The sequence below is a fragment of the Pleurodeles waltl genome, chromosome 4_1 (genome assembly GCF_031143425.1).
Source record: "Pleurodeles waltl isolate 20211129_DDA chromosome 4_1, aPleWal1.hap1.20221129, whole genome shotgun sequence".
NCBI classification, from domain to species: Eukaryota; Metazoa; Chordata; class Amphibia; order Caudata; family Salamandridae; genus Pleurodeles; species Pleurodeles waltl.
Genome location: NC_090442.1, coordinates 71,502,841 through 71,527,689, shown reverse-complemented (window position 1 = coordinate 71,527,689; position 24,849 = coordinate 71,502,841). Strand labels below are relative to the sequence as shown.

The following is a 24,849-nucleotide window of genomic DNA, read 5'->3' as shown; positions in this document are numbered from 1 at the left end:
CCCAACTTGATGATGGCTTCACTGAAGATATGGATGTTTGGTATCAAACATCTCACATTGGTGATTCCCCACTGATGCCAGTGTTGGATTTACCAATACATGCACCCAGAGGGCACCTTAGAGGTGCCACTTGAAAACCTACCAACCTCTAATGTGCTTGCTGATTGGTTTCTGTCAGCTTGCCACCCAAGACACTTCTGGCCCCCTAGGGAGAGAGCCTTCTGCTCTCTGGAGGCCCGGAACAAAAGCCTATCTGTGAAGAGGGTGTAACACCCAGTCCCACAGGACGACATGCTGATTAGTCTTCCTAAAGCGGCAAGCCTCAAAGGGCTGCCGCCTTTGAAGTATGACTCTGGCTCCCCTCGTAGGAGAGGAAGCCATGCCCCTTGTCCAGAGCCCACTTGGCACCTGGGCAAGCGGGACAATTAGCTAGTCAGGTAGGCTTGCCACCTTCAGACTAGTACCGCCCCTAAGGTGGGCTAAGCCGAGATGAACACGATTTTTCAGAGGCAACCATATTTGAGATGGCATACCTAGGGATTCTGAGACACGGTTATTCCCACTTCCCACAAGAAGTGGTCATGTATGGGGCTTAGTGATTTACTACACACACCACTAACGGACCTAAATTCAGTATTTAGGGGACCCCCTGGCAACAGAGAAGCAGATCCTAACCACCAGAGAGGACCAATGACACAGAGGAGCTGCAAAAGCAGAAGAGGAGAAAAAGAAGCAAGTGACCTGGTACCAACCCTACCAGCCTGTCTGCACCCTTCATCAAAATCTGCACCAAAGTTGACTCATCCTGCAGCAGTGACTTCAGAAACCCAGGAGGACTATCTGCCATAGAAAAAGACAAGGCCTCCTGTGACCAGAGGACCTGTTCACCAGCAAACTCCAAAGAAGGGACTCTGAAGCCTCTGGAACCGCCAAAACCGAACACCTGAAGTCACCACTGCACCCGCCGTCTCCGACCTGAGCTGAAGTGGACCACGGGTGCCAACAAGGTTCCCCAGCCCTCCAGGGTCCAAGTCCATCATGGTTTCACCCCTTCTGCACTCCCCGACGACACCTGCAGCCTCTGCATGCAGCCCCCCTCTACTGCAACCACTTTGGTAAGGAAAACCTGACACCTAAAGACACCTCTGCACCCATCGCCCCTGAGCTGCAGAGAAGAGGACCAAAGGTGCCTACCTGTGCCTGAGCATCATGAGGCCTGAGCCCCGCCATTTGTTCAGCCCGACTGGCCTCCTGGCCAGAGCCTGCAGCCTCTTTTTTCCAGTGACCAATCCCCATGGAAACACATTGGGCATGCAACGCTGTTTTGCATCCTGTACTCAGCTGCCCCCGTGCCGCTGGTGGCATATTGCTGGTCCTGCCTTGGACCTAGCCCACTACTCACCTTAACTCCTGGAGATTGGTCTTGCAAGTCCCTGTACTCTACCTGTTTGCAGAACTTGTTTTTCTTCCCATAGAATAACATTGCAGAACTCAGAAATTGCACTGTGTACACTTTCTAAAGTAAAAAGAATTCCCATTTAAAAACTTACTTACCTGAATGATTTTTCTCTGATGTCTAAACATATATAAAGATACTTTCTATTTTTATAAATCGGTGTGGGTCTCCTTTTTGAGTCGTGCCTCATTTATTGACTATTCTATGTATTTGTGGATGTCTTGCACTCCTCTGTGTTAAACCTAAGGCTGCTCGACCACACTACCTCCAAATAGTTCACATTGGTATTGCACAGCAAGCCCTGTCCACTCATTGGGGAATCCCTGGTCCCTTTACACGGTATTGACATACCACATAAAGGGCCAGCTAGACACTCATGTTCTAGAGTTTTCAATGAATTTTGTCTGCACCTTCTGTATCAGAGGGAAACACATAGGTCAGTTTGCAAAGACAATGTCACTGTCCCCTTGATCTACGTGAATTTTTGCAACTTGGACACAAAGTCTCTGCAGTTTGTGCTTGCATCCTAGCAATGAGGCCTGCTCGTATAGTAAGCCTGTGCAGGAATACGTTAGTAGCAATATCTTTATTTGAATGTTAGATTCAGAGGGACTGACATGATGACAATGTGTCCTCAAAGCCATTTTGAAAACCTGGAAGATATTCAACTGAGAAACACAACCAACCAAGGGATTAATCACCGGCAATGAGTGTCCGAGACTCCTTGGACAGAATAGGAATGTGTTCTTCCTGGTTATGTACATAATACATTTGGTTCTGTTGTCTCTTGGGAGAGGAGAGGCAGTCTGACTGTGCACAACTTTAGTTAACTCATTTGAGGTTTTCACCTCTGTGTTCCACCAGCCAGTGATCAACGCATCAGTTACTACTGCCACACTGGGAGTCAACTTGAGGAGCGACATCCCGGTTCTCAAGATGACCACCAGTAGTTCATCATAGCCTTAAGAAGAACGGTACCTCTGAAAGCATAAGTTTACGTATTATATAGTGACTCCATTATCTCTTGTCCATTGACTTTCATCTGTTATCAACTTATGGGTGACACCCCATGTAGAGGCTGGACCAGAAACTGCTTGAAGAGCTGTGTAATAGAGCTCTGACCCCATGCTTGCAGGAGTATGTTCAACTCAGACATGCCCAGTTAGTTTACATTTGTGCCAGACCTATCAGCTCCCTCAATAGTATTGGAGCCCAACCATATTTGTTTTATCAAATAGCTCATGGGCTGGTAGTATGGTGTTAATAATGAGTGACCCAAGAACATCAGGAAATTTCGGTAACAGAGCCCATGTCAAGGCTTTCTTCATTTCTTTACTTGTGGTTAGATTCCACAGCACAGAAAATAGGTAGGAGATGAAAGCATCATTGTGCTTCCTAGAGATTAGGCAGGACCTCCTGATCAAACACTTACACGAGGAGGAATTGTCTGATACACCCCCCACAAGCAACTGACACACAGCAGAAGTGTCTCCTGGTCACTCTCGGGACCAAGTGGAAGCACAAGTGACCAATACTTCTCACTGGCAGCCCCTCGCCTCTAGAATAACCTGCTCAGGAAAACCCAGCCGGGCTAATCATTGCCGCAATACTGAAGACATATCTGTATGTATGCTACCTATACATGTCACTCAAGGGGGGGTTTAGGCCCAAATGGTCGACTAGGCCCATAAAAACAAAGAAGAGAGACTACAAGGAGACAGTTCTGGACCCGACCACTAGTTAGCAGAATCATGCACAGGATGTGAATCCAGAAAAGATTCATGCTGCAAAACCGTGTTTGAGCTCAGCCACGGTAGGATGGTGCTCAAACTGATTGATGGTAGGTAAGATGGTGCTCGGTCTGAGCGGCGGTAGGATATTGTTCAAGCTGAGCAGGGGTAGCTAAGGTGGTTCTCAAGCTTAGCGACCTAAGACGGTGCTGAAGCTCAGCGATGGCAGCTAAGTTGGTGGCCGTACTGAGCAATGGTAGGTACGATGGTGCTCAAGCTGAGCCACGGCAAGAAGATACTCAAGCTGAGAGACAGGAGGATGGTGCTCAAGCTGAGCCATGGTAAGAAGAGGGGTGGGGCCAATGCCACACTCCCACCATCGACAGGGAGCAGATTTGTTCATTCTGTGGAGGTTGTATAATGTTTGAGAGACCAAAATGCCAAGAACCTGGGGTGGCCCATCGGCTTCTGCAGGATCTCTGCTCTTCCTTTGGAGAAACTCAGCCACACAAGGGTTGTAGATGAGGCACACAGGAATATTTCTCTCCAGTCCCACAACAGGCTGCTGTAAAACCCATTCAGAAGGTGATACACTTGCCCAAGAAGTGCAAATGGGCTGGTGCCATTTATCTTGCATCTAGTAACCCTACCCATCCAACTAGTTGTATTTCCAGCACATCTACACGTACAATTACTGAGCCACGTGCAATGGAGCACTTGAAGGTTAGTCTTTTGTTAGCCCGTTTAATCTGGACACCAAGGTGATCTGTTAACTTGCCTTTTGCACCTTGAACTATTTTAAGGACTTCGGGGGACTCTGCAAGAGTCTCAATTTTGTGCTTTGATTCAGTAGACTTGGTCTGTTTCTGTGGGAAATTTGCATGCACGCTCAAAACCATTGAATTGTTCCACTTGTCAAAAAGGATACGAAGAAATATAGGCATGGGACAGACATGTCTTGTTCAACTGGATGGTGTTGGGTACTTCTGGGACAGTCACTAGCTGACAGCAAAAATACTGCAATATTCTACATTGCTTCCAAAGGCTGCAACATAGGAAAGCAATTGCTAAATTGAACCATGATATAAACCTTGAATTCTTCAATGCTATAAACGCATTTAAGGAAGTCTGTTGGCCCCACAAGGTGCTAACACCTTCTGGAATTAGTGATGATTTTAATAAAGACATTTGCTTCATAGAAGGGGTATGTGGAACTGCCTGTTGAGTTATTCACTGAGTCACTTTATTTGCGTTTTAAACCAACCACATCCCAGAGTAAGCTATTGATGCTGATTTTGGCTAACCCTGTAGCCAGTAGTGTCTACAAGCAGTAACTTGCAGTAACACGGTTACCCAAGTACAAAAGCCCTAAATGGGGATCTCAACCCAGATACTGACCAGTGAGCACTGACCACTCAAGGACACCAAAAAAAGGCCTCATGGGAACCGCTGTTGAATTCATTATGTCCATGCCACAGGTAAATGTAATTAAAAACAAGATAAAGAATTATCAAATCTATTTAACAAGTCTATGGCACTGGGGTGACATTGAATGCACACCTCTTAAGGAGTGGTCCAGGATCCTGCCAGGAGGTGTCAGAAGATGGAAGTATCCAAAAAGGACCCTACCACATAGAACAGCCAATAAACACAAGTTGGAAGCTCAGGCCCATCATGTCTGCTCCTTTTCCGGTCTGCTTCAGCACTGTAGACTCCACCTGGAGATCAAGCAAGCTCATTTCCTTACCTGTCTCAGCCCACTTAAACCTACCTGGAGAACAGCAGCTCTGTTCTTGAGCTCCACAAAGGTTGTTCTGATGTGTGAGAACCAAGCTTTTTGAATTTATTGCAGACTTTGATCCCTAATTTCTGCCAGATAGGTGCTCTCTGCGTTTATCCACCTTTGTGTGAAGTAGATATTTCCTGGTTTACTCAGAAACCTCCCATGAGCTCTCTTCACCCTTGATCAGTTGAAACTCTGCCAACAAATCTCAGAGCAGGATTCCATTCTCACTACGAGAAAGTTACTATTGTGTCTGTGGTGACGGGAGTTGTTGCCCAAGGTTTTCCAAGATACAACTTTAAAACACAGCTACAAACTTAAATTTACTTCATGTCATGCTAAACTACAGGGGTTAACATTTAGTGCATTTGTGCCCAGACTCCCAGAGGGCCCCTGTGACCACAGGGACAGCCCTGGCCAAGTAGGGGGAGCAGGTGCCAGCTGGTGAAAGAGAAAGAGGTGGGTTTGTCCTCGCTGTGCAAGCTCTGCTGAGTAAAATGCTCAACTTTTTTTTTTTCAGGCTGCTCGTTCGGAAGCTCTCTGCACTGGAGCCGGATTTTGAGCAATACAACTTGATAAAATGGTCAAATTCTCTGTGGATGTCAATTTTCTTTAGTTTGGTTTCGCTAAGAGGGACAATGCTTTTTCATTCTTCTGCAATACAATTTAATTTCAAAGGACTGCCTGGGGATATAACAAAATGGAATCATACAGGCTAGTAACCATAAAAGACAAAAGCATCATGAGACGTGGAAGTGTTTACAAAGGCCCCATGCCCCTGAATGGTCACTATTGCTGTGACATGGTCAGTTGTATGCCAGACACCCAGGTTTTATGAGAAACTGGGATGGTGCAGACTCCCCGTTAAAGAACAGAGACTGATCCAACTCAGGTTACTTTAAATTCAGTAGATGGCACTTCAGCAGGTACATATTCCCACAAAGTTGGTGATTGGCAAACTATGTTACTACAATGGCAGTGCCGCTCTGTACTCACCTTGTACAGCGCAAACGTCCTCACGGTGTAGGTGGCCAACTCCACCGTGTCAAGTAGTGTGATCTGGATCATCCCGTAAGTCTCCGAACCTCGACTAGGCCAGTACTGATCACACTTCACCTAGAGTAAGAAAAGCATTCATAATCATAAAAATAAACAGGATGGTGATAAGTAATAAACATGCACATAAAACTTGAAGTGTGGGAAAATAAAGTAATAAACAATAGTACAAATAAAATCAATATTGAATACAATAAAACAGTTAACAAGAAGATAATAGAAGCACAACAAACAAAAGCCAAAACTTAGACAATATTCATTCAAATAAATACAGTAACTATAAAAACAATCAAACTCCTGCTATAAACAAAATATTAATGCAAATCAAAATAATGCAACTATCTTACTAACAAAACAAATAGAAAGGAAAATGTCACTTACCCAGTGTACATCTGTTCGTGGCATGAGACGCTGCAGATTCACATGCTTTGCACATCCCGCCATCTAGTGTTGGGCTCGGAGTGTTACAAGTTGTTTTTCTTCGAAGAAGTCTTTTCGAGTCACGAGATCGAGGGACTCCTCCCCTTTCGGCTCCATTGCGCATGGGCGTCGACTCCATCTTAGATTGTTTTCCCCGCAGAGGGTGAGGTAGGAGTTGTGTATTATAGTAATAGTGCCCATGCAATGGAGTAAATATGTATGTATATAATGGTGTTTAAAGTGATATATTTACAAATTTACAAATGTTCAAGATCAACTTCGAAACAGCTACAGGCTCCCGGGGAGGCGGGTGGGCGCATGTGAATCTGCAGCGTCTCATGCCACGAACAGATGTACACTGGGTAAGTGACATTTTCCGTTCGATGGCATGTGTAGCTGCAGATACACATGCTTTGCATAGACTAGTAAGCAGTTATCTCCACAAAAGCGGTGGCTCAGCCTGTAGGAGTTGAAGTTGTTTGAAATAAAGTTTGTAGTACTGCTTGTCCTACTGTGGCTTGTTGTGTTGTTAACACATCCACGCAGTAATGTTTTGTGAATGTATGAGGCATAGACCATGTGGCTGCCTTGCATATTTCAGTCATTGAAATGTTCCATAGAAAGGCCATAGTAGCACCTTTCTTCCTAGTTGAATGTGCCTTTGGTGTTATAGGCAGTTCTCTTTTTGCTTTGAGATAACAGGTTTGAATACATTTAACTATCCATCTGGCAATGCCTTGTTTGGATATTGGATTCCCTGTATGAGGTTTTTGAAAAGCAATGAACAGTTGTTTTGTTTTTCTTATTTGTTTTGTTCTATCAATGTAGTACATTAAAGCTCTTTTGATGTCTAACGTATGTAGTGCTCTTTCAGCTACCGAATCTGTTTCTGGAAAAAACACTGGTAGTTCTACTGTTTGATTTAAGTGAAACGGTGATATGACTTTTGGTAAGAACTTTGGGTTAGTTCGTAAAACTACTTTATGCTTGTGTATCTGAATAAAGGGTTCTTGTATGGTAAATGCCTGTATTTCACTTACTCGTCTTAGAGATGTGATGGCAATGAGAAACGCTACTTTCCATGTTAAATATTGTATCTCACATGAGTGCATGGGCTCAAAAGGTGGGCCCATGAGTCGTGTTAAGACAATGTTAAGGTTCCACGAAGGAACTGGTGGCGTTCTTGGTGGAATAATTCTCTTTAGGCCCTCCATAAATGCTTTTATGACTGGGATCCTAAACAATGAAGTTGAGTGCGTAATTTGCAGATAAGCTGAAATTGCGGTAAGATGTATTTTAATGGATGAAAAAGCTAGCTTTGACTTTTGTAAATGCAGTAAGTAGCTTACGATGTCTTTAGCAGATGCGTGTAATGGTTGAATTTGATTATTATGGCAATAATAAACAAATCTTTTCCACTTATTTGCATAGCAATGTCTTGTGGTTGGTTTCCTTGCTTGTTTTATGACTTCCATACATTCTTGTGTAAGGTCTAGATGTCCGAATTCTAAGACTTCAGGAGCCAAATTGCTAGATTCAGTGATGCTGGATTTGGATGCATGATCTGTTTGTGTTGAGTTAACAGATCTGGTCTGTTTGGAAGCTTGATATGAGGCACTACTGAGAGGTCTAGTAGTGTTGTGTACCAAGGTTGTCTTGCCCAGTTTGGTGCTATTAGTATGAGTTTGAGTTTGTATTGACTCAATTTGTTTACTAGATATGGAAGGAGTGGGAGAGGGGGAAAAGCGTATGCAAATATCCCTGACCAACTCATCCATAACGCATTGCCCTGAGATTGATCTTGGGGGTACCTGGATGCGAAGTTTTGGCATTTTGCGTTTTCTTTTGTTGCAAATAGGTCTATTTGTGGTGTTCCCCATCTTTGGAAGTAAGTGTTTAGTATTTGGGGGTGAATCTCCCATTCGTGGATCTGTTGGTGATCCCGAGAGAGATTGTCTGCTAACGGATTCTGAATCCCTGGAATAAATTGTGCTATTAGACGAATGTGGTTGTGAATCGCCGAATGCCATATTCTCTGTGCCAGGAGACACAACTGTGTCAAGTGTGTTCCTCCCTGTTTGTTCAGATAATACATCGTTGTCATGTTGTCTGTTTTGACAAGAATGTGTTTGTGGCTTATTATGGGTTGAAATGCCTTCAACGCTAGAAATACTGCCAGTAGTTCTAAGTGATTTATGTGAAACTGTCTCTGCTGAGTGTCCCATTGTCCTTGGATGCTGTGTTGATTGAGGTGTGCTCCGCATCCTATCATGGAGGCATCTGTCATTATTACGTATTGAGCCACTGGGTCTTGGAAAGGCCGCCCTTGTTTTAAATTTATATTGTTCCACCATTGAAGCGAGGTGTATGTTTGGCGGTTTATCAACACTGGATCTAGAAGTTGACCCTGTGCCTGTAACCATTGTGATGCTAGGTACTGTTGTAAGGGCCGCATGTGCAACCTTGCGTTTGGGACAATGGCTATGCATGAGGACATCATGCCTAGTAGTTTCATCACCATCTTGACTTGTATCTTCTGTTTTGGATACATGGCCTGTATTACATTGTGAAATGCCTGTACCCTTTGTGGACTTGGAGTGGCAATCCCTTTTGTTGTGTTGATTGTCGCTCCTAAGTATTGCTGTGTTTTACACGGCTGAAGGTGTGACTTTGTGTAGTTGAGTGAGAAACCTAGTTTGTGGAGGGTTTCTATGACATACTTTGTGTGTTGTGAACACCGTTCTCGCGTGTTGGTTTTGATTAACCAATCGTCTAGGTATGGAAACACATGTATTTGCTGCCTCCTGATATGTGCAGCCACTACTGCCAGGCATTTTGTAAAAACTCTTGGCGCAGTTGTTATCCCGAATGGCAACACCTTGAATTGGTAATGTACCCCTTGGAATACAAACCTTAAGTACTTTCTGTGTGAAGGATGTATCGGTATATGGAAGTATGCATCCTTTAGGTCTAGTGTTGTCATGTAGTCTTGTTGTTTGAGCAATGGGATTACGTCCTGTAATGTCACCATGTGAAAGTGATCTGATTTGATGTAGGTATTTAATGTTCTGAGATCTAATATAGGTCTTAGAGTTTTGCCTTTTTGGGTATGAGAAAGTACAGCGAGTAAACTCCTGTTCCTCTCTGATGAATTGGTACCGGTTCTATTGCATCTTTTTGTAACAACGCTTGGATTTCTAGTTCTAGAAGATCCATGTGTTGTTTTGACATATTGAATGTTTTCGGTGGGACATTTGGAGGGAATTTGAGAAATTCTATGCAATAACCATGCTGGATAATTGCTAGGACCCAAGTGTCTGTTGTTATTTCCTCCCAATGTTTGTAGAACTTGGTTAGTCTCCCCCCCCCCCCACAGGTGTTATGTGTTGGGGATTTGTGACGTCGAAGTCACTGCTTGTTTTGAGGAGTTTTGGGACCTTGGAACTTCCCTCTACTCTATTGGAATTGGCCCCCTCTATATTGTCCCCGAAAAAGTCCCCGCTGATATTGGCTCTGATAAGTGGGCCTTGTTTGTGAGGTTGAGGGTTCTGTGCTTTGTCCTCGAAACCCCCCTCGAAACTGTGTTTTGCGAAATGTGCCTCTGCTCTGTGAGGAGTAGAGTGCGCCCATGGCTTTGGCCGTATCAGTGTCCTTTTTAAGTTTTTCGATAGCAGTGTCCACCTCCGGCCCAAACAACTGCTGTCCGTTAAATGGCATATTGAGCACGGCTTGTTGTATTTCCGGCTTGAATCCTGATGTACGCAGCCATGCGTGTCTCCTTATGGTCACTGCTGTATTTACTGTTCTAGCAGCTGATACTGTTATCTGATACTGGTGCATCATAAAGATCCCTTTGCGTCGGGATCATCTTGACTCATTCCAGTATCAGTTGGGGACTGCATCAGTGGTGGAGTCGCTACCGGTGATGTGTGCGTTGAGCGTGGTGGAGATGGTGGCGGTGTTACTTGTCTTGCCACCTTTGCCTGTGGCTGCTTGTCTTTTTCTTGAAAGGCAAGTCTTCTTTTCATCCTAATTGGGGGAAGAGTACTTATCTTCCCTGTGTCCTTTTGGATGTGGAGCCTTCTCTGAGTGTAGTCTGGCTCCATTTACTCTAGTTCTTGTCCGAACCTATGTCCTTGCATTTGTGAGGACAGTCCCTGTTCCTCTGTGTAGGAACTTGTTTTCGGTTCCAAGGCCGGATGTTTCGGAATGGAAACTTTTTCGGCAGTCTTTTTCGGCTCCGACAACACTTTTTTAATTTTCGGCGTTCCGGTCTCTCGGTGCCGACTCGTTTCGGTGCCGCCCTCTCGGTGCCGAACTTGCTCTGATCCGCTGTCTCGGGGTCGAGTATGCTCTGTGCCGGTATCTCGACCGGAGTCGGATGTCTTCGACACATGCGTGCCCTTTTTCGGTGCCGATGATCGGTCACCTATTTTTCGGGTTAAGCCATGGCCTGCTGGCAGTGGCGTCCCCTGGGCTTTAGTGGTCTTTCCATGAGTTTTGTATGTCGACGTCTTACTCACGGTTTTTGGCGTCTGTTTGGGATCGACCTCGTCCGAGTCCGAATCCTCGATGGAGAAGGTTTCTTCTTCCTCCTCCAAGTGTTTTTGTCCTGTCGGCGCCGACGCCATCTATAGTCTTCTTCCTCTTCGGTCTCTTAATGTCTTCCTCGACCGAAACGCTCGACAGGCTTCACAAGTATCTTCTTTGTGTTCTGGAGACAAACACAAGTTACAGACCAGATGCTGATCTGTATATGGATACTTGTTGTGACATTTGGGGCAGAAGCGGAATGGGGTCCGTTCCATTAGCCTTGAAGAGACACGTGGTCGGGACGACCAGGCCCCGACGGGAGATCGAAAACCCCAAAGGGCCACGGAGCTCTTCAAAATTCGGTGTCGATCTGTTGTAACTAACCCGAAACTGAACGCAAAGAATACCGTCGAATTTTCCGAGATTCTAACTATCTTTCCGAACCGAAACGCGGAGCGAAAAGGAACACGTCCGAACCCGATGGCGGAAAGAAAACATTCTAAGATGGAGTTGACGCCCATGCGCAATGGAGCCGAAAGGGGAGGAGTCCCTCGATCTCGTGACTCGAAAAGACTTCTTCGAAGAAAAACAACTTGTAACACTCCGAGCCCAACACTAGATGGCGGGATGTGCAAAGCATGTGTATCTGCAGCTACACATGCCATCGAACATATAAATATAAAAAAATCATAATATAAAACTTACTGATAAGTCCTACAACTTTAAACATAGCCGTCAACATAATTTATTACTTCAAATTTAGGTTACATACATCTGCATAGGGCATTACCAGTACCACCACCCTAAGGAAATGTTCTGTTCCTGTGACAGATGTTTTACATTGTCTCAAACCCATGCCACAATCCACAGGTCAGATCCCCTGCAAACCATCATTCAGGTCATCAAAATAGCTATCCACCGCCTCCTCCTGGCCACACCTCACCCTCATTTCTCCTTCAACTTTATCACAATGAGGACTGTGGTGATTCTTGGCTGTCATCATCCTAAAGGAGATGCTGATGGTTTTTGGTTGTGTGAGGGGACTTTGAAATAGTAGCAGAAGTTTGGCATAGAGCATCTAAAGCCCACTCTGCCTCAGAGCACCATATCTCAATCCCCAGACCTCTCTGCATCTCCTTAGCACACTCACTAGGAACCTTTCAAGTCATATACTTATGAATGTCCTCTACTCCTTTACCACCCTACTTTAATTAGTGAAGTGCTCAGGCCCTGTAGGCTGCTATCGCATTGCAGTTCTATCATTATTCAACACATCTTGTGAGGCAAGTATCATCCACATGTTATGGTTCTACTCCTATAAAGTACCTGAAGTGGAAGGTGACTTTACATCCAGAAAACACTAGTGAGTTTACAGTACACTAATTGTCTAATGCAATTGTCTGTGGTGTCCTACACACTCTCAATCTTCAAATAGGTCCAATGTTGCTTAATAAGAGATTGTAGCAGCTCGTCTAGTATCTTCAAAGCTCTGTGATAAGTTTAAAGACGAAAATGGAATGCAATTGTGGGCCTTGCTAAAGAATGTAGACATTTGTAGTCTTGGTAGTATATCCTAACCCAATTCATTCATAGGATGTTGTGGCGAGATCGAAATTTTCGGTGTGTTGAAAAGGACATCTCCGGCAGAGAAGACCAGCTCCCTTGTGTCCAGATGCATGCATGGGAAACAGGGTGCTTGGACTGTCCGCATCTCCTAACAACCGGCGATAAGAGTAGAATGGGTGGTAAAGGAAAATGTTACTTACCTTATAAGCATCTGTTTGTGGCATACAGTGCTGTAGATTCACATGCTCTGCATACTCCTGCCATTTAGTGTTGGGCTCGGACGTGCACAACTTGTTTTTCTTAGAAGTGATTCAAGTCACTAGGTATAGTGACTCCTTCCTTACCTGGCAATGCGCAGGGGCACCGCTCCATAGTTAGATTGCTTTCCCACATGGCGGGTGAGGATGGAGATAGAGTTTGAGGCTGTGTAAAGAGGTCTATTCTAAAGGAAAAAAAGTTAGAGAGAGAAAAGATATCTGCAACAACCAAAGGCGTCCAAGGAGGAGGGTGGAGCATCGGAATCTACGGCACTAAATGCCACAAACACATGCTCACAGGGTAAGTAACATTTTCGGTTTGTGGCATGTATAGCTGCAGATATACATGCTCTTCATAGAACGCAAAGCAGGTACTCCGTAAGGCAGAGGCTAGCCAGAGGATGTTGCAGAACATTGGAAAAGGGTACGTAATAAAGCCTGGCCCACCTGGGCCTGCTCTCGTGCTAGGACATCCATGGAGTACTGTTTGGTGAATATGTGTAGTGTGGACCAGGTGGTTGCATTATAGATGTCAAACAAGTGGGATGTTACTCAGAAAAGCCATAGACACTGCTTTTTTACATGTAGAATTTGGCCTTGGTCGACTTGGTAGCTGCTTTTTGGCTTTGGCATAGCAGATTTTGATACTCTTAACTAGCCAGTGAGCTATCCCTGCTTTTGAAATGGCATGAGTAGGGTAAAGATAGGTGTTGTGTCTTACGACATGGTTTTGTCCTATCAATGAAGCACATGAGAGTCCTCAATACAACTAATGTTTAAAGTGCTCTCTCTACTACTGATTCTGGGAGCTGAAAGAACATTGGGAGTTCAATTGTCTGGTTGAGGTGGGGAAATCACCTTAGGTAGAAAATTTGGGTTAGTTCTAAGAACTACTTTATCAGCGTGAACCTTAAAGAAGGACGCCTCTAACATGAGCGCTTGGATCTCACTGACATGTCTGAGGAAAGTTATCACTACTAAAAATGCCACCTTCCTGGACAAAAATTGTGGACAGGGCAAGAACGAAGGGGCTCAAAAGAGGGTGCATGAGTCTATTGAGGGCTAAATTGAGGTTCCAGGATGGAGCTGGGGGGTGACATGGGAGGGATAACCCTCTTAAGTCCTTCCATGAAAGCTTTAAAATAGGAACTCTGAACAGAGAGGAGTATTCTCTGTTCTGTGTGGATGCTGCCATTGCAACTAAAGGTTAACGGCTGGATGTGTAAGCTGGGCCTGATCGTTGCAAGTGAAACAAGTTGCAAACAATGTTCTGCACTGTTGGCTTTAGGGGGTCGATCTTTAGGCAGTAGTGGACGTACCTCTACCACTTTGCCACGCAGCATGCCCGAGTAGTGGGGCGGCAAGCCTCCTTGAGGATGAGCATACACTCAGGGGGAAAATTAAGGTAACCAGACTCTAGGACTTCAGGGGTCATTTCGCTAGGTTGAACTGCCTAGGGTAGGGATGCCCGCGAGTGCCCTGGTGTTGCGTGAGAAGGTCCAGCCTGTTAGTGATCTTCTCGTGAGGAACAACAGACAACTCGAGGGGGGTTGTGAACCAACGTTGCCTGGCCCGCATGGGGGCCTACAAGGACCAAGGTGAGGGATGTTCTCCGAAGCTTCCAAATCATGTACAAGGGAGTGGGAGAGGGGGGAAAAGCGAAAGCAAATATCCCTGACCAGTTCACCCATACTTCATTGCCCATGGACTGTAGGTGTGAAAATCGGGAGGCGAAGTTTGGGCATCTGAATTTTTTGGCAGTCGTGAACAAATCTATGTCAGGAAAACCCAAATGCAAACAGGGGACCTGGATTTCAGGCTAGAGTTTCCACTTGTGGACTTGTTGCTGCATCCAACTGAGAATGTCTGCAAATTCACTTTTTGCTCCCAGAAGGTACTCCGCTAGGAGGTGGATCTTGTGGTGGATCGTCCAGTGCAAAATGTGCTGCGCTAAAGCCGATAGTTGGGAGGAATGCGCGACCCTCCCCCTGTTTCTGTAGGTAGTACATGGCAGTCATGCTGCCTGTTTTGATCAAGACTTTTGTGGTGAACATGGCAGAAAAAGGCTTTGAGAGAAAACTGAACTGCCAACAACTCCAGGTAGTTTATGTGAAAAGTCTGTTGGTGGGGAGTCCACAAACCCTGAGCAGTTATGTCCTGTAGATGTGCCCCCCCCCGTCCGCCATCCCGTAGAAGAGGGGGTCCATGGTGATAGTCACTTGGGGAACTGGGTTTAGGAAACAATTTGTTGCTGTTCCATCACTGCAGAGAATGATGAGTGCTGGCCTTTATCAACACTAGATCTTCCCATAGACCCTCCGCTTGTGATCATTGTGCTGCGAGGCACTCTTGGAATGGACGAATGTGCAATCGTGCGCGGGGAACCATGGCAATGCAGGAAGTCATCATGCCGAGTAAGCGCATCACTGTGTGATCAGTAAGTGGACGATTTGTCTGAAAAAGAGGCAGCAGGGAATGAAAGGCTTGGACTCTAGCAGGGCTCTGGTAAGCCTTTTCAGTGACTGAATTCAGTATTGACCCTAGGAAGGGCTGTATCTGTAATGGTTGAAGGTGGGATCTGCCCAAGTCGATGGTGAAGCAAAGGAGGAGGAAGCCTCCGCTGAGGTAACCTTCGCGCGGCCACAAAATTATGAGCAGTGAAAAGTGAAACGGGTGATGGGGACTGGAGAGCACCCATTGCTTTTGCTGCATCAGTGTCCTCTCATTTTCTGCAGCATCTGATCAACTTGTGGGCTGAAGAGGTGTTCTCCAGCAAACAGCACGTTGATCATATGCCCCTAAACTTCTGGCTTAAACCGAGAGGTACATAGCCAAGCGTGCCTGGAATGTATGCCCCCGGTGGCAATCAGCTGCATCACAAGCACGCCTGATGGGAACGGCGGAGTTGGTCTGCTCTTCATACATGAACTCCTGCGCCCGCTGCCTGTATTGGTCAGGGAGATGTATGAGCTCCCCTATTTCATCCCATCGGGCACGGTCATGCCTCGCCAATAACCCTACAGAACTGGAGGTATGCCAACAAGTCACTGATTTTGAGGCAGCTCTCTTCCCCGCCGCATTGATCTTTTTACTTTCCTGGTCGGGTGAGACATTCCTAGTGCCCTGAACGTTGGCCTGTCTGCGGGTGGCACACACCACCACCGAGTCCGATGGGAGCTAGTCTCTGATGTAGGGTGGGTCAGAGGGAAAGGGCTGAAACATTTGGTCAACCCTCGGGGTGACAACCCTGGCCTTGACGGGGTCCATGAATGCCTCCTGCAAAGGCTTGAGCATGCCCCTGAACATAGCAAGAATTGGGTGGCGCGCTGGGTGTGGGAGAGCGCCTCCACTAAGAAGTGTTTCTCTTTTGATATGGTCTGTAGGTCCACCTTGTGAAAAGTGGCTGCCCTGTGGATAGCCTCATGATGTGAGGTGGGATCGTCCGGGGGGGAAGGTTTGGCAGGGTACAGGTGAGGGGCACTGGCACATGGGGGAACTACATTACCATCCCAAGAGTCATCCTGGGGTTCCTGGTCATAAGGAGCGTCATGGGAATCTAAGGGTGGAGGGCTTTCTTCCCCATAAGATGAATGTGTACACCTGTGGTGAGGAGGCAGGAGCCTCTATGGTGGTGGAGAGGGAGGAGGTTGTTGAGATGGGGGAGGATGGTGAGGAGGAAGGGTAGGTTTTGGGGGCAGTGGACTGGCGCCCCTGTCTTGATGTTTTTTCTGCTTTGGAGGCAGTGGGGGTTCCAACATCAGTTGCTCCTAAAGAAGTGGGCTACCTCCTGCGAGGGAAAGTTTCCTTGCACCTGTGGTGGGGACTTTGCAATCATTTTGCGCTTGTGGGGATTGATAAACTGCCTTCACTGCCGAGAGTCCAACTCCTCCTGAAAGCTGTTTAAGATAGGGAACTCCTGGTCTTCGGAGTTTGTCGATGGGTGTGTGGACACTGAAGTCTGTTTTGGATTTGAGGCCGTTTTTGATGCTGACCTCTGTTTTTGCTTCAAGGGGTCCTTTGAACCAGACGTCAAACAACCGGAGGGTGCTGGTGGACATGGCGGGCATTGAAGTGAACCGGTTCTTGTGAGGCTGGCTTGGTGTCCGAGTTGAAGCCATTGCCAAAGCCTTACATCGGAAATGGCAATGGCTTTGAGGCAGTGGTGGGCTCGAAGCCTGGCCTCTGGAGATGTGGTGAGTGCCGTGGTGTACACCAGCAGTCACAGAAGTTGTCTTATGACGCAGGGCCAATGTCGGCTGTGGGTCTTGGATCTTGAAGTCCGATGATGATGATGCAGGTTTAGGACTGAAAGATGTGGCCTGATCGACACTGACCTCTCCCTCCACTTCCTCTTTTACATCTTCCCTGAAGATGTCGGGGGATCAATACCATGATGTTGCTCCATGGCACAGCGAGCTAGTTAACGGTCATGATTCCGAATTGTCTGTTTTGACCGGAATGCAAGGGAAGTTGTTTTTTCCATCATGGTTCTAGCATTCTCAAGCGGGAGACTAAACGGGAGGCTAGTGTGGGGCATTGACTAAATGGACGACAAAGATCCAATTGAGGGACCATGACGTTAAGAAGAAACGTTGGTGCACTGAAAGACTGCTCAAATACTACGGGGAACGGAGAACTCGAGGGGCCCAATGAAAACAGACACACAGCGTCGACTCAGAAAAACAGCTTGTACAAGTCTGAACCAAACACCCGGTGACAGGAGTAGGCAGAGCATGTGTATCTAATGCTACATATGCCACAAACTTTAATATTGCAACCAATAGGTGTGCAGGACACAGTCCTTGACTAATGCAGAGGCCACCTGGATGTCCACTCTAGACATTTCAACTTTGTATAGGAATGTCTATTGATGGAAAACCTAGTGAAGTATTTCCTGAGGTAGATTTCACTTGTCATGGATACCGAACACTGTGCCGAGATGATTTCTGCTGCTGTTTACACCAGTAAGTTGTTCTACCAGGATTCACAGGCTTCTGACCCAGCAATGACTTATCAATTGGGTTCTTTGTGATAAGCTAAGGGTCCTGGATCTTGTCGAGCCATCTCACTTTTGCTTTACTTGTGTGCAGGACCTAGCTACACTTTGACCTCTTCCAGCCAATTTAGCTCTCTGTCCACACAGTAACATATGGTAGTTAGTGAGGGGCATGTACCTTTTATAAAGTTGTCTCCACCATGGAGCGACACCTTCACCCATTTCTTCCTCCAACTCAGCCCCGAACAATACATGCTTGCCCCAAATCCCTTGCTCCCGCCTCACCCTAGACTTCTCTTCCAGTCGCGTCATCATGACAATGGTGCAAGTCCTCTGCTCCCACACCATCCTCCAGAAGTCGCTGAGGGTCTCGGGCAGGGGTCCCTGGGTGGCGATGTAGGCGTTCTGCTTCCTGTAGCCGTCTATGTAGTTGGCGTTGATATAGTCACTCCCGGGGACCCCTGAAGGAGACAAAAAGGAGCTGTGAGTCGTGGAGGTAAAGAGGAAAGCAAGGGAAAATCTGTTTATAGAAACTATGTGTGAAGTAGTAGAGGGTTAGGAAAAAGCAGATCCAGGGGAAGATAGACCCAAGACACATCAAAACCAGATCAGAGCTCTGTCAACATCTTACTCATTAACCCACCATTTATAGCCACTGTACCGCCAATATCCTGCGTAAGCGATCAAACCATTGATGTTAGCCCTGAAAACACAGGCTTATGACCTTCAGAAAGATTGGTACGGTAGGTGTGCACCACCATAAAGTAGGCACCTTTGCCCACGCTCTATCGCTGGCAGAGTACAGTCAAGCACAAACCTACTAGTTATCTAGTTACCAGTAATGTCCAAGCACAAGCTAACCGAGCATCAAGCACATGTTGGGACATCATGGGGTGGGCCTTTATGTACTGACAGAGTATTTGCAAGATGATTCTCAAACTACCTACACTCATTATTGCTTCTGTTCCCAGTCCTCCACCAACATGTGGGGCCATGAAATGCGCAGAAAAGCGGCAGAAGGAAGGCTGTCCACCAGTTCATGGGCCAGGCATTCGCAATGGCGATCCCTAAACCCTAGCCAGGGTACAATCATTTAGTGCCCAAGGCGGACATTGTCCTGAACTCTAGGAGCACATCCAGCCTCCACCAGGCCCCTAGCACCCCAGAAGGGACCTGCTTATGGATCCAGTTAGTTTCTGTCCAACACTCCAGCCAGGCTCCAACCATGAACCAGGGCATATAGACTGTTATTCTAGGTGGAACCAGAGCCAGGTTCTACAAGGGACTTCAGTCTGGCTACATCCATGACCATTGATGGATTCCATCATTCAACTGTGATGCAATCCACACATTTCAAGTTGCTAGACAGAAAGATGAACACAGGCTTCAAGTTGCTGAACAGAAACTGCTCCTGTCTGCTGCCCCCACCACCACAACCACTCTGGTTGGCTAAGTGCTGAGAGAAAGTCTCACAGCGCTAAGTAATTCTGTATGAAATATTTAGTGACAGAGGAAGTGAGCCAGGACTGGGCTCCCAAAGAGGCTTTTACCAAGGAAGAGAATATTCAATTACGCAAACCTTCCCCGGCGCTGAAATCAAGACTGATCCAGCAAAGCACTGCAGTCCAACATACAGCCCTCCCACGGGGTTCCGCAGACTCACCACTCTCCTGGAACCAGCCCCGGGGCCCAAAATGTGCAGGAGAGAGGGGTGAAGAGGCAGGATGCATCAAATAGCCCAGGAATAGAATGTTTGCCTGAAGGTTATACATACTACTGGCCTGCGCTCTGTGAGGATGATGGGCAAGAGTGGTCTGGAGGGTGCTTTCGACCTAGCTACTCTACCATTGCTAAACGCTGGTGTTACTGAAATACAAAGAAGAGGATGCTCTTGCAGCTGGTGTGCAAGCTGTTACCACCAGTACCAGGCGGAGCGAAGGGCCCTATTGGTCACAGTAATGGGAGTCGACAGCTCCTACCATCCGTGCTGGTGAGACTGACCGCTCTTGCAGCTGGTGCACAGCTACCGCAAGCATGCCAACTCTCCTGATTCAGATGGCAGACTACGGATTTCAAGGCTAGTCTCCCGATTCCTGCATGCAGAAACCTAATTTGGATTGCCCAGTCATGATTTGCTGGAAATAAGGCAGCTTGAGCTCAAAAATATGTATCCTGAGCCAGAATGCTTTGCCCCTTAATTCTTGTAGGGTGAGATTAGAGGGAGTGACAGGCCTCGACATTTAATTTTTGGCAGTTTTACATAATGCATACAAAAAGAGAGTGTAGGACTGTGTTTTCGTTTGCACTATTTTATTTAACTGCTAAAACGAAATCCTGATTTTTCGTCACCATACATGACAATAGACTGATTCAGACACACTGCCTCTGCTCCAGTCTAAGTCAATGAAGAAAATACATTCTCCCAACTATTTCTTTTTTAATCCCCACTTGCCTGCTCTAAGATGTTTGCATCTATGCTACTCACACAACCAGTTCTAGACAGACTGATAGCTCTTATGTTCAGAGTAACTGGGGTCAACATGTCACACAACAAGGGCAGGTCAGACTGTAAGTTACCGCTGGACTTACCATCGATGGAGGTGAGGATGACGCGAGAATGGTCGTACGCAATCACATTCGCATAGCGATTCTTTGGCTTGTTCACTTCCAGGTTGGAGTTTTCCCAAGTGAACTGCTGTCCGGGGTCGATGGACTGAAAGAGAAGGGGAAAGGCTCAGTCAAAATATATATGAGGGAGTGAGGAAGAAAGAAAGAGAATTCAAAGCACTTCTATATAGAGACAAACAGCACAAAGGTGCATCCAAAGCATTTCTAGAGATGCGGATAACACAGAGGTAGACCCAAAGTACCTAACAGCAGAATTAAAACAAATGGACCCATCGTCATAAGATGACACAAGGTAGCAAGTCGTGCAGAAGAGAAAGGTGGATGGGTTACAAGTCTTGGAGTATGAGAGTCAGTTCTTGGGGGTGCGAGGGAAAAATCTAGATGATGGTGTCCGGTTCTAGAGGCGACATTAGGAACCTGGTGTCCAGTTCTGAGGGTCCCACTGGGAACACTGTGCCTAGCTGTGGAAGCCAGACTGGAACACTGCATGTGAGTCTGGAAGTCACACCTTCCACACCGTGTCTGGGTGTGGAGGCCACAGTCGGGGAGTACTGTCTCCAGTTGGAGGTGCCTCTCTCAGTAGTGCAGTTCTCAGAACTCACTGTGGGCACTGGTCCAGCCGTGGAGGCCTCATTTCATGTCATCTGCAGGAGACAGGGATGCTGCAGGCAGTGCAGAGGAGACAGACCAGTTCTACCAATCAGAAAAATGCAGTGGACAGGGGAGAAGGGGGTGAGACACAAATACATTAGGAGTATAAATATAAGAGGGAGCGTGAGTCAGTGGGAAAGTGAGTCATGAGTGGTGATTATTTAAGTATCTCACTGGTGTAAATCTATTATAAAAGAAAGGGGCAGTATGAGGGAAAGATGAACATGTGGCAGGGGAACGGATATCTAGGAGAGGAGGTGAGGGCTCTAAATTAAAGGGTCATGAGATACCACTTGTCGGGAAAGAGTCATGAGCATTATAAGAAATGTGTTAAGACAGAGGACGGTGAATGCACAGAGTCACCTTCGAAAAGGACGGTGAAGATACAGCCACTGACAAGACCTAGACTCGGGCGTAACTTCGGTGGTGTGAGGGGTGTTTGGGGTGTTCACTCCCCCGAATAAATCTATTTTCTGGAAAACAGTTGGGTACAGGTGCTTTCAGTAGGGTATGGTGACGTGTCTGTCGGATTTCACAAGGAATTTTTACATAAACACAGAAAAACGCACACAAGCCCCCTTACTTCTCTGCTTTGAAAGTCTTTTTAAAACGTTGGTTACCAAGGACAAAGTGTTCTGTGTGAGAAAAAGGCGGCGTTTTGGAATAAGGTAAGGTCTGCACGCCAGAAGGAAAGAGAACGGACATCCCAGATGCACTTTTGTACCCTCGGTGTTAGTTCATCTCTGTTGCTCCATGCTGCTTCTTCTGGTGCTTGTCACTGCAGTACTACAAGCCACCCACATGGTGGCGCTCAGACTCCATCCTACAGCCAATCTGAGCCGCGTGTCAGAGCGGGCTACACGGAGGCTCGTTCCAATGCATTAATTCAAGGCTGTAAATCCACGCTGAGCTGCACCGTGCTCTAAAAAAGAAATACTCCTCTGCAGAGGGCATTAAGGAGGATGAGGGGGCAAAGTGTGTGTATGTGATGGGGCGGGGAAGGGGCTTTTACTGTGTGTTGTCTGAATTACACCATAAAGGGCCTGCTCTCTGCAAGATCCCTTAACCCACTCGGGGCGGGGTTTATTTATGTGTTTGTGCGAACTGCGGCATTATGGGAAAATCTTACATCCATCACCAGCCCTTTAACCTGGACAACACGACTATGAAAACAATCAGGAACCTGGAGGGTTTGCAGTGTCGGGGGGATATGGCCTTCAAGGGATTGTGATGGGCAGTGGGCGACGGAAGGAAAGCAACCTCTTCCCCCCCCCCCCCCCCCCCCCCCCAAAAAGAAAAGGGGTAATAGGTGACAAACAACACACAATGGAAACCCCGGGCCAGTGGATTTATATGTATGTCCTCATACATTCCACCCCACAGCTCAGTTCCATACGTCTAGGAGGGATGGGTGTGCAGGGAGACTTGAGAAGAGGTCCAACCCCCTCCCCTAGTCGCCCAATTGTTTACGAGACCTTCTTCTGAGGGCGCTGCTCTGACGTCACAGAGGGGCCTGTAGGGGCAGGGACTGATGAGGCTTCCAGAGCCGAGAGCGAGGTGCAGCGATCTGGGAGACCTGGTCAGACCGGAAGTGGGTCGGACCATGGGGTCTGACCAGACTTGAGGGTGGGTAGGACCATGGGGCTCGACCATACCGGGGGAGGGCCACAGGTCGGTCCACTGGTCCTGATCCAATCAAGGGGCTTGGAGGACAATGGGAAATAATCAGACCAGAAGGTGGACAGAACCATAAGGACAGTCGGGGTGGGGAGAGCCGCGGGGCCTGCTGGGACCGGGAGAGTGGGAAAGACACAGGGTCCGCCTAGAGTGGGAGGCGGAGAGGACCACAGGGCCTGATCAGGGCTGGGGATGGAGGGGATTCAGAGTCCTGACCAGACCGAAGGGTAGGGGGCTGCCAACTCCACAGGGGGCGCGGGGGCTGGGGGCATATTTGGGATGAAGTGTATTTGACTCTCCAGAATACAGTTAAAAACACTCAATGTGCAGGCAGGGCTACCCTGTTAAAGGGGAACACGTTCAGATCTAGAAAAAGAGCAGATAAATACGAGAGAAAAACAGAATGTGCTGGCACTATCTGGGCCATGAGAGGACCCGGAAGTATTTCCAGCGTTCAAGCATAAGGCACTCCCAAAATAAATAACGCGGAACCTACGTGGAGCCATCAGGCTCGATCCAATATAATCAAAAGTCTGGTTCAAGGCTTTGGCTAGCGGTTAACTCCAGAAACGTCTGCAGCAAATTCAAAACGCCTCCGCCCGCCTCATCCTCGACATACCCCTCAACAGCCACATCTCCGCCCACCTGACACCTGCACTGGCTTCTCGTCAACAAAATGATCACCTTCCGTCTCCTCACCCACACACACAAAGCCCTCCACAACAAGGGACCCGAATTTCCTCAACCGCCGCCTCAGTTTCTACACACCCACCCGTCATCTTCGCTCCGCCAACCTCGCTCTCGCCGCCGTCCCTCGCTTCCGCCGCACCACAGCGGGTGGGAGGTCCTTCTCCTACCTGGTGGCCAAGACATGGAACTCCCTCCCCACCAACCTCAGGACCACCCAGGACCACTCCGCCTAAAGACCTGGCTCTTCGAGCAGCAGTAACCCCTTCTCCCTAGCGCCTTGAGGCCCGCACGGGTGAGTAGCGCGCTTTATGTTTATGATTTGATTTGATTTGTCCCACAAGTCTCAGACAATGATGCAGACACAAATGATCCTGGGAAGGTGATGCGTTTTCCCTGTGGGTGCCGAGCTGGACACCGCAGTGGAGTTGTTGCTTAATTACCTGAAAAGGCAATCCAAAATGTCTCTACACGGGAGGCCCTGTCCAACTACATCGACGGAGTGTTCAGGCTGCCAATGGCAGTTCTGAAGGCTACATTCAGTTAACGTGTCTTCTGGGCTTCAAGGAGTCGACACCCATCAGAAAACTGGTTTATTTAGAGACAAGACAAAAGTCTACCTTGTCCATCAAGACTTCTCAAATACGCTCTCTGGAGACTCTCTACGTTTGAGGCTCTTTCCACAAAACTGCCCCACAGTGATCCAGATGTTCAGATGTCTGGGGTACCCACAGGACCAAGGTGGCACATCAGACACGAGACAAACTGTCCCGCATGAGAAGTGGAATTTAAGGTCTGGCATCAACCACGACTTCAACTGGGGGTCTCTGTGGAACAGTCGAGTGTCGCTAGATAAACAGTTCAAATGGTTTTGCAATCCAAGTGACCGCTACAGCCAACAGAACACAACCACAAGACACAAGAAGAATAAGGGAAAAACGGTGTCCCTCTTCGGCTCCGTGGCCACCCTGGGGGAAGCAGGGAGATGAGATCAGGTATAGGCCCCTCACAGATACCTTCCTGTGGTGAGTATCTGCAGATACTCAAGCAATGCTTGGTTACTTAGGGGAAGTTCTGTTCAGTAAGGCTGGTAGAATCTTGTGCGCCTGGGTGACTCACTCCTTCAAGGCAGCCTCTGTAGAATGCATCAGTCCGCCGAGCCATGGTCTTCCTCTCAGAAGGAAGCCCTCTCCTCAGCTGGGAGCACAGAACCCCATCCTTCATCTGGGCAGGTCACTGCAGCAAACATCCCCCATCTCTCAAAAGTGGCCTTTTCTTGGAAGCCCTGTAATAACTGGTTTTCCATGGAGTTACTTACCAACTACCCCTGCACAATTCACTCAACGGTTTTCAATCATGAGCACACCTCCTACACTCCCATGAGAGGAGCACCCTCTCACGTAATCTTA

General features: G+C 47.3%; 1 protein-coding gene across 8 annotated transcripts in view; it reads right to left on the bottom strand.

Annotated features, from left to right (window-relative positions):
- PTPRF (protein tyrosine phosphatase receptor type F) overlaps positions 1-24,849 on the bottom strand; it is a 597,274-nt gene that overhangs the window by 20,404 nt on the left and 552,021 nt on the right. For all 8 annotated transcript variants that reach the window (XM_069227811.1, XM_069227807.1, XM_069227815.1 and 5 more), the window contains 3 exons: positions 20,387-20,510; positions 18,083-18,258; positions 5,966-6,085 (listed from right to left, as the gene is read on the bottom strand). In XM_069227811.1, the coding sequence (XP_069083912.1) occupies positions 5,966-6,085; positions 18,083-18,258; positions 20,387-20,510 (420 nt within the window). The remainder of the gene's footprint in view (positions 1-5,965; positions 6,086-18,082; positions 18,259-20,386; positions 20,511-24,849) is intronic.